We start from the raw sequence: 10,076 nt of genomic DNA, 5'->3' as shown, positions 1-10,076 counted from the left end.
CCTAACCGAGGTGAGTGTCTCTGGGATGGTGGAGGGCGTTGGAGACAGCTGTGAAGGAAAGTCGCTGCTCCCCAGTCTGCTGCCCTGGGGTGTTGCAGGCTGGCATTTGGGGGCTGGCTTCACTGTCTGTTGCTGCCTTGTCGCTGGACGTTTGTCAGGGTTGTGGCCAGGGGTGGGAACACCAGAAGGACCCGCCTCATTGCCAGGTAATCCTGCAAGGCACAAGACATGGCGCATGGTTCGATCATGGGTTGGGGTGGTGTGTAGGTGCTGTGAGAGTGGTGGGGGATGTGGGGGAGGTGGGGGTGGGAGTGTGTGTAGTGTGGTGGTGGCACCACACTTGCCAGAGGGATACTGCAATCCACAGAGGGCTCACTTGGTTCCCCAATGTAGACCGATCCTGGCAGTGGAACCAATGGCACTCACGACTTGGCCACCTGCACCCAGGCCAAATGTACAGCAGCGGGTGGCACCTTCCCACTCCGGGGAACAGGGTGCCCCACCTCTCCTCCACGGCATCCTTGAGGGTTTCGACCTCCACATCTGCGATCCGGGGTGCCACTCTTCGTGCTGCCATCTTTTTGGTTGGAATGACTGTGTGTGGGGAGTGGAGTTGTCAGCCTCTTGAGCGCCAATCCCAACCCCATCAAATGGGACACCATTTTTCATTGGAATTGCACTAATTCCACATGGCGCCGGTGCTAGCCCATTAACGGATCCTGAACTGCTCCGGGACAGGCATCACTTCCATGGTTGTAGAAGTCCCAGCGTCAGCACTTAGTCTCTGAAATGGAGAATCCCGCCCAATGTGTTTCAGCTTGGTAAGGTTATGTAATGAATGGGAGGAACAGAGTGCCAAGCATTTTAGAAAGCAGGCAGTTCAGTTTGGAGCTGGAAAAGAAACTATGAAGACAGTTCCTGAAGACTTCAGCTAGAGATCCTGCATTGTTCTGACCGGGTCAGGTCTTTTCTTTAAAGATCTCTTTCTCAAAGTGGAGTCTCAAGTCATCTCTGTCCAGCAAGTATTCCTGAGTGCTAACTGTATTTTAAAATGGATTGGGATCGGAAATGGTTGTGTTGTTTTGGTGGAAGTAAAGATAGCGGTTAAGGGTTGTCCTGTCACTGTATTGATTAGCATTGTTTAAGGGGTAATGGTAAACTATTTTTTTTGTGTCGTGTTAAAGGTATGGTAATACTGTGTTAATAATAAAGTTTGTTTCAATATACCATGGGCGCGATTCTCCACTCCCGCGCCGGTTGGGAGAATCGCCTGGGCCGCCAAAATTTCCGGGGACGCCGGTCCGACGCTCTCCCGCGATTCTCCCAAGTGGCAGGAACGGCCCGGTAGAGTTTTGCGGGCCGCAGGCTGGAGAATCGCCGGAGACACCCAAAATGGCGATTCTCCGGCACCCCCGCTATTCTGAGGCCCAGATGGGCCGAGCGGCCAGGCCAAAACGGCGGGTTCCCCCCGGCGCCATCCACACCTGGTCGCTGCAGTCGTGGGCGGTGCGTGAACGCTGGGGGGGCGGCCTGTGGGGGGGCAAGGGGGGATCCTGCACCGGGCTTCACCTTGAATGTGGGGTGGCCTGCGATCGGTGCCCACCGATCGTCGGGCCGTCCTCTCTGAAGGAGGACCTCCTTCCTTCCGCGGCCCCGCAAGATCCGTCCCCCATCTTCTTGCGGGGCGGATTTGGACAGGATGGCAACCACGCATGCGCGGGTTGGCGCCGGCGTTCACGACGGCGTGGCCACTTCGGCGTGGGAGTGGGGAATCCCGCCCCATATCCCTATTTCTTTGTATAATCGCTCCTGGAGTGAGGCATCCCTTCCTTAAAATAGAATATTGAGGTTTGTTCAGTATCCTAGCCGCTGTTGGGGTCTGGTCCGGGATTGTAATACTATATACATTCTTGTTTGCATTTCATATGGGCGGCATGGTAGCACAGTGGTTAGCACTGTGGCTTCACAGTGCCAGGGACCTGGGTTCGGTTCCTGCCTTGGATCACTGTGTGGAGTTTGCACGTTCTCCCCCATGTCTGCGTGGGTTTCTTCTGGGTGCTCCGGTTTTCTCCCACAAGTCCCGAAAGACGTGCAGTGCAGATTCACCAGAATACCAGGATTTAAAAGAATATTTATAAAGTGAAATAATCTCTTTAAAGTAGGCTCCAAATGGATGTAAATTTAAACCTTGACATTTTGGACATAATCCAAAATATCATCACGCCATTAATTGGCTAGAAATGGATAGCTTTTTAAAAATAAAATAATTTTCCCTAAATATTGAAGGGTCAACAAGCGGCGTTGGTTATGACAGGAGGACGACAGTGCGCCTGGGGCAGGGTGTGGAATATCAAGAAGGGAAAATGAAGAAGCTAACGGGAAAGTCGTGGACTAATTTGGCCTGGCTGCGCCGGAGGGCGGGCTTCAGATCTGAATGACAGGAACTACACCCAATGAAATACCGAGACGGGCCGGTAGCGCCCTCACCCCAACCAATCATAAGCGCCTTGGTCGACGTCATGGGGCGGAGCCCCGCCCAGGTAGAGCAGGGCGACTTTGCGGCGAGGAAGATGCAGCAAGTTGAGGGAAAGTTGAGAAAAGTTCTGCTCTCTGTAACCTTATTGAGCTTTTGCCAGGGCACCAGGAGCGGGGTGAAGAATGCCTGTGTCGAAAGCTGCAATAATAGTGTGGTGAGTATTATATCATCAAGATGAAATACAGAGCTTGCACCTGCAGACCGAGAGATAGACAGGCAGGGATCTGAGGGAGAGGATAGGAGCGACAGGGCATTGTAACAGTCTACAATATTCCCTTGGAGGACTGCTTAACGTTGACAGTTGCCGTGTTGACAGTTTGCACTGCCAGGACTGCGTGCACATATTCCCATGTGCATACATATCTCTCACCAAATAACCATGGGCAAGTTGAACCTTGGTGTTTTACCATCGTAATTTACATGGAAATACTTAAAATTGACCTGCGTTATATTTCCTGTCAATTTTCCTTGAACTCTTTTCTTCCTTGTGCCCAGTGAAGAAGGACGAATGAAAGCGATGGTGTGAACACTGAGATTTGAAGTTCATTGGAGCCCCTTCGCCACAGCCCCACTGTGACTCATCTTGTGAGGCGCTGGGTCGCCGCATGTGGGTCTGTGTGGCAATGAAATTAGTTCAGTGAAGAATTTAATTTTGAGAGACATTTATTTCTCGTGTACGTGGGCTGGCACCAGCTCTCCTCCTTTTTAATTATCCGAGCAACGGGAGGCTTTTAAAGTGCGTTGAAGGCATTGGTGTTCACTAAAGCGACGCTTAAATCGGTGGCGATCAACAATTCCGAGCATTTTAATTCTTTTTAAATCAGTCATTTGATTTGTTGTTTGTGTAGTTCGGCAGGTATTTTTGTTAAGTGCATAAAGTACCATGGGAGGGGAAAATAGCCTTATTGCATTCCTCAGACTGGACTGAGCTAAATGTGTTTGTGTCCTCTTGTCCTGTGCCGTTGAGCCCTTTACTCAATTATTCATATTGGTTGTTGCCTGCATGCTTTTTGTCATTCTGTCTTTTCTTGAGGGCCCTATCCCACTCTGAGGCATGCTAGCTAACAGTTAGCTCACATGCTTTCATTGGAATGGTCTTATGATTTTCACAGTAACATCATTGCAGTGTTAATATAAGCCTACTTGTGACACTAAAAGATTATTATTATCTGTGTAGTGAGCACCAGAATAATCTTTATTATTGTCACAAGTAGGCTTACATTAACAGTGCAACGATGTTACTGTGAAAATCCCCTAGTCGCCACACTACAGCATCTGTTCGGGTCGATGGAGGGAGAATTCAGGATGTCCAATTCACCTAACAGCACGTCTTTCGGGAGGAACCCAGAGCACCCGGAGAAAACCCACGCAGACACTGGGAGAATATGCAGACTCCGCACAGACAGTGACCCAAGCCGGGAATCGAACCTGGGTCCATGGCGCTGTGAAGCAACGGTGCTACCCACTGTGCTACCGTGTCGCCCATGTGCTACCGTGCACAAATATCAGAGGCCACGGAGTGAAATGTGACCGCACAAATCAAATCGTAATACCTCACCATCCAGAAAAAGAATCCCAATGGGTCTAAAGGTTTTTCAGATTTGCTCTATTATAAGGTTCAAATCTGCTCTAAAATGAAGTGCTGGACTCTATCTGATTTAAACAAACAGTTATTCGGCCATAAATGCAGTACTGCAAATCTCGTGCATCTTGCATGTATGACTAGGGTAGGAGTGGGAGCATGGGAGTGGCTCTCTTATCCTTCATTTTGATGAATTGGCACAGTGGTATAAACAGAATGATTTTCTTTTACCAACGGTTGCTATCTCTGGAATGTGGCTGCACATTCTGTGCTGTTTTGCAGCATAACTGGGACAAGTGTGTGTAACTAAAGCCTATTATCTTCCTCACCCCGCCAGACTCAGTAATTCCTGAAGCTAGCATATCCTGATAACGATGGTCAAGGGAATTAACAAATTGGAAATGGATCCATAATATGTATGTGGGTAAAATAACTTTTGAATAGTCAAGTAACTCTCTGTTGTGTCTGCACAGAAACATGTTGCTTTTCAGACTAAATTGACCAGAATTTATTGCACCAAATTCACAGCAAAGCTGCTGAAATGCGACCGGAAATAAAATGAGTGAGATTTATTTACAATTCTGTGCATTTTGTTCTATTTGTCATAGAAAAAGCAGGGTCATCTGTTTTGGCAATGTTTTCTTAAAATGAGGAAAACATTGCAATAGTCGCAGTAATGCTCAATTGTGTTTGTGCCACACAAGTGCCAGGCAGTGACCGCGCCAGGCAGTGACCATCTTTTAAAAAATTCCTTCTTGAGATTTGGATGTTGGTGACAAGGACCAAATTTGTTGCACATCCCTAATGACCCTTGAGCAGATGGGGAGAGAATCTAACCATCTCCCTTGATACTCTGTGAAGGGGAGGTCGTGTCTCGCTTGGGTGGAGAAATGGCAGATGGAGTTTAATCCGGACAAATGTGAGGTAATGCATTTTGGAAGGTCTAATGCAGGTATTGAATGTGCAGTGAATGGTAGAACCCTCAAGAGTATTGAAAGTCAGAGAGATCTAGGTGTACAGGTCCACAGTCACTGAAAGGGGCAACACAGATGGAGAAGGTAGTCAAGAAGGCATACAGCATGCTTGCCTTCATTGGCCAGGGCATTGAGTATAAGAATTGGCAAGTCATGTTGCAGCTGTACAGAACCTTAGTTGACCACACTTGGAGTATAGTGTTCAATTCTGGTCGCCACACTACCAGAAGGATGTGGAGGCTTTAGAGAGGGTGCAGAAGAGATTTACCAGGATGTTGCCTGGTATGGAGGGCAATAGCTGTGAGGAGCGGTTGAATAAACTCTGCTTGTTCTCACTGGAACGACGGAGGTTGAGGGGCGACCTGATGGAGGTCTACAAAATTATGAGGGGCATCGACAGAGTGGATAGTCAGAGACTTTTCCCCAGGGTAGAGGGGTCAATTACTAGGGGGCATAGGTTTAAGGTGCGAGGGGCAAGGTTTAGAGTAGATGTACGAACCAAGTTTTTTTTACACAGAGGGTAGTGGGTGCCTGGAACTTGCTGCTGGAGGAGTTGGTGGAAGCAGGGACGATAGTGACATTTAAGGGGCATCTTGACAAATGCATGAATAGGATGGGAATAGAGCGATATGGACCCAGGAAGTGTAGAAGATTGTAGTTTAGTCGGGCAGCATGGTCGGCTTGGGCTTGGAGGGCCGAAGGGCCTGTTCCTGTGCTGTACTTTTCTTTGTTTTGTTCTTTGTTCTCAACAATACTGTATCTCTGAACCCCATCAGCAGCTTCCTGGCGGTTTCCATTGACCAGAAATTGAACCGGACCAGCCATCTAATTACTCTGGTTGGAAAAACAGGTCAGATGTTGTGAATTGTGTGGTGAGTAACTCACCACCTGACTGCACCAACATGGTGCAAGTCAGGAGTATGATGGAGTACTCTCCACCTGCCTGGATGAGTGTGGCTCCAACAACATTCAAGAAGCTCAACACCATCCAGCACAAAGGAGCCCACTTGATTGACACCCTATCCGCCACTTAAAATATTTACTCACTCATCCCAATTATGTGGTCGGATACTGCAAAGAGGAATCTTTACTTAGCAGCTACCCTTAGTCAAAATCCAGTGACTCAGCAAATCACAATAACTGAAAACGGGTGGCATAGTGGTCCAATGGTTAGCACTGCTGCCTATGGCGCTGAGGACCCGGGTTCGATCCTAGCCCTGGGCCACTGGCTGTGTAGAGTTTGCACATTTCCCCGTGCCTGTGTGGGTTTCACCCCCACAACCCAAAGATGTGCAGCGTAGGTGACTTGGCCCTTAATTGGAAAAATTTAAAAAAAGGAAAGTCCACCAACCCTGCACCTCCACTATTACCTACTGGTGGAACTACACCACACTTCATTATTAACCATCAGGCAGATCCCCGCAACCTCAGCTGAACAGAAGTCGAGAAGACCACATGACCCCCATGTGGCACGTAAAACCCTCCTTGATCTTTATGGTGATTAATACTAAGATTTAATTTTAATAATCTTTATTGTCACAAGTAGGCTTACATTAACACTGCAATGAGGTTATTGTAAAGAGCCCCAAGTTCCCACACTCCGGCGCCTGTTCGGGTACACCAGACTAATTCAGAATATCCAAATTCACCCGACAGCGCATCTTTCGGGACTTGTGGGAGGAAACTGGAGCACCCGGAAGAAACCCAAGAAGACACAGGGAGAACGTGCCTACGCACAGACTGTGATCCAAGAAGGGAATCGCACCTGGGACCCAGACGCTGTGAAGCAACAGTGCTAACCACTGTGCCACCATGCCATTGATGGCTTTGATAGAATATTAAGCCCAAGAGTTCAACCAGCTCTGATTTGTGTTTTTCATAAATTATTGCTCCTGACAGACATATATTTCCCTGTCAGGGCAATTAGATTTTATAAATCGCTTGTGTCATAATTCATGAATACCTTGGTTGGAAGAAGAGAATGTTTATTATTTATATTGATACAGTGACAATTTATCGCCTTAAGAATATTGGGTATTATTATCGATTTATTTTTTTTATTTTTTTTTCAGCTTCATTGACAGTAATTCCAGTTATTCCAAAAAGAGGGGAAAAAGCCAATAAAATATGTAACTAAAATTATTATTCATAAATTTATCAGCTGATGAACCTTTTTCCTTTTTCAGGAACATCATTCCAGAGACTTGCACTGGGGATGCAATGTTGAAAGAAAACTCTCTTTGGTGAGTTGTAATGAACAATGTTTTTTATTTAAACCTGCTACAAACAACCTACAACAACAACTATGTGGTTAGCCTGAGAGAAGAAAGACTTGGTTTGAAGTCTGCATGATTGGCATTCCTTTACTACCCAAACGTGTCCACATAAGCACTGACTCAACAGTTTAATGGTCATATTACATTATGGTAAGACCCAGCAAAGCTGGAAAAGAGGAAGGAACTACAGGCGAGCTTTGACCGACTATCTACCAGGAAGGCGGTGCGCCAACTGAGACGAGCAAGGGGGGCGGTTTATGAACATGGAGATAAGAGTATGTTAGCAGGTCAGCTCCGGAGGGGAGCAGCAGCAAGGGAAACTGTTCAGGTGAGGGATAGGGCAGGGAAGTTGGTGGTGGCTCCGGATCTGATTAACAGGTTTTTGAGGAACTTTTATGAGGGGTTGTGCAGGTCAGAGCCTCCTGGGGGAGACCGTGAGATGCAGGAATTTCTAGATGGGTTGGAGTACCCGAGGTCAGGGGAGGGGTACAGGGCTACATTAGAAGGAGTGATAGTGGAGCAGGAGATAAAGGATTCAATTGGGAGGAAGCAGTCGGGGAAGGTGGCAGGGCCGGATGGGTTTCTGGTGGAATATTATAAAAAATTAAAGGACAAGCTGGCACCCCTGATGGTGGGGATATTTGAAGAGGCGATAGGGAAGGGGGTGTTGCCACAAACTTTGGGGCAGGCGTCGATTTCCCTGGTAAAAAAGATAAGGATCCGACAGAGTGTGGGTCGTATAGGCCCATATCACTTCTGAATGTGGACGCAAAAGTATTGGCGAAGGTACTGGCGGGTAGGCTGGAGGAGTGCCTCCTGAAGATGATAGGTGAAGATCAGACTGGGTTCGTGAGAGGGAGGCAGCTCTTTTCAAAGATTAGAAGGGTATTGAACATCGTTATGGCACCGGCAGGGGGGAAGGAAACGGGGGTTGTGGCATTGGACGCTGAGAAGGCGTTTGACCGGGTAGAATGGGGGTACTTGATGGCAGTTCTGGAGCGGTTTGGGATTGGACCAAGATTTGTGAACTGGGTAAAGCTACTATATAAGGAGCCGAGGACGAGTGTCCGCACAAACAACATCAGCTCGAGATACTTTTCTCTCCACCGTGGGACTAGGCAGGGATGTCCTATGTCTTCCCTGCTGTTTGCACTCGCGATTGCGCCGTTGGCCATCGCATTAAGAAGTTTGGGGGTATGGAAAGGAATAGTGCGGGGGGGATAGAGCATAGGGTGTCCTTATATGCCGATGACTTGCTGTTATACATGTCGGAACCGAGTGTGTCGATATGGGGAATATTGGAGCTGCTTCAAGTGTTTGGGTCTTTCTCGGGGTACAAACTAAATCTAGACAAGAGTGAGTATTTTGTGGTGTGGTGTCTCGGCTGGGGGTGGAGGCAGGGGTGGGGGGTTTGCCATTCCGTAGGGCAGGGACTCACTTTAGGTACCTGAGGGTGCAGGTTGCCCGGGAGTTTGGCGGGGGGGGGGGGGGGGGGGGGGCTCCGCAGGTACAATATTTCTAGATTGGTGGGGAGAGTGAAAGCTGGTCTGGCAAGGTGGGATGGTCTCCCTCTGTCACTGGCGGGTCGGGTACAGGCAGTTAAAATGAACGTGTTGCTGCGATTTCTGTTTATTTTTCAATTCCTGCCGATTTTCCTGCCAAAGGCTTTTTTCAGAGAGATTGAGGGAAGGATTACGTCGTTCATATGGGGAGGGAAGGTGGCCAGAGTTAGAAAGATGCTGCTACAGAGGGGAAGGCAGGCAGGGAGTTTGGGTCTTCCGAACCTGATGTATTACTACTGGGCAGTGAATGTGGAGAAGGTGCGGAGCTGGGTCAGAGGGGTTGATTCCCAGTGGGTCAGAATGGAGGAGAGTTTGTGCAGGGGGTCGGGATTGAAAGCACTAGCAACAGCGCCCCTCCCGATGGCCCCAGGGAAATACCCAGGCAGTCCGGTAATAACAGCTTCATTGAGAATTCAGTTTCGCCAACACTTTGGGTTGGGGGCAGGGTCAAGGGAAATGCCGATTCGGGGGAACCACAGATTTGAGCCAGGGAGGTGAGATGGAAATTTTCGGAAATGGGAGGAGAAGGGTATTAAGACACTGAAAGATTTGTTTCTTAGGGGTCGGTTTGCAGGACTGAAGGAGCTGGGATCGAAGTATGGGCTGGAGCAGGGGGAAATGTTTAGATACATACAGGTTCGAGATTTTGCCAGAAAGGAGATACAGAGCTTCCCGGTGGAGCCGGCCTCCACATTGCTAGAGGGGGTGCTGATGACAGGGGGACTGGAGAAGGGGGTAGTGTTGGCGCTTTACGGAGCTATTTTGGAAGAGGAGAAGGCACCACTGGAAGGGATCAAAGCAAAGTGGGAGGAAGAGTTGGGAGAGGATATGGAGGAGAGGTTCTGGTGTGAGATGCTCCGAAGAGTGAATGCCTCCACCTCGTGCGCGAGGTTGGGGCTGATACAGCTGAAGGTGGTATACAGGGCACACCTCACGAGGGCGAGGATGAGCCGATTCTTTGAGGGAGTGGAACATGTGTGTGAACATTGCGGGGTGGGGGGGGGGGGGGGGGGGGGAGGGGAGAATCACGTTCATATATTTTGGGCCTGTCCAAAGCTAGAGGATTACTGGAAGTAAGTTTTTAGGGTAATTTCTAAAGTGGTGCACGTGAAACTGGACCCTGGCCCCCAGGTGGCCATATTCGGG

General features: G+C 48.7%; 1 protein-coding gene across 1 annotated transcript in view; it reads left to right on the top strand.

Annotated features, from left to right (window-relative positions):
• Positions 1 to 2,560: 2,560 nt before the first annotated feature.
• ros1 (c-ros oncogene 1, receptor tyrosine kinase) overlaps positions 2,561 to 10,076 on the top strand; it is a 400,619-nt gene continuing 393,103 nt past the window's right edge. Inside the window, exons 1-2 of the mRNA XM_072513469.1 lie at positions 2,561 to 2,690; positions 7,279 to 7,335. Coding sequence (XP_072369570.1) covers positions 2,571 to 2,690; positions 7,279 to 7,335 — 177 coding nt within the window. The 5' untranslated portion in view covers positions 2,561 to 2,570. The remainder of the gene's footprint in view (positions 2,691 to 7,278; positions 7,336 to 10,076) is intronic.

The sequence above is a fragment of the Scyliorhinus torazame genome, chromosome 8, assembly GCF_047496885.1.
Source record: "Scyliorhinus torazame isolate Kashiwa2021f chromosome 8, sScyTor2.1, whole genome shotgun sequence".
In the NCBI taxonomy this organism is placed as follows: Eukaryota; Metazoa; Chordata; class Chondrichthyes; order Carcharhiniformes; family Scyliorhinidae; genus Scyliorhinus; species Scyliorhinus torazame.
The sequence above is the reverse complement of the archived record's forward strand: the minus strand, read 5'-3'. Positions and strand labels throughout refer to the sequence as shown.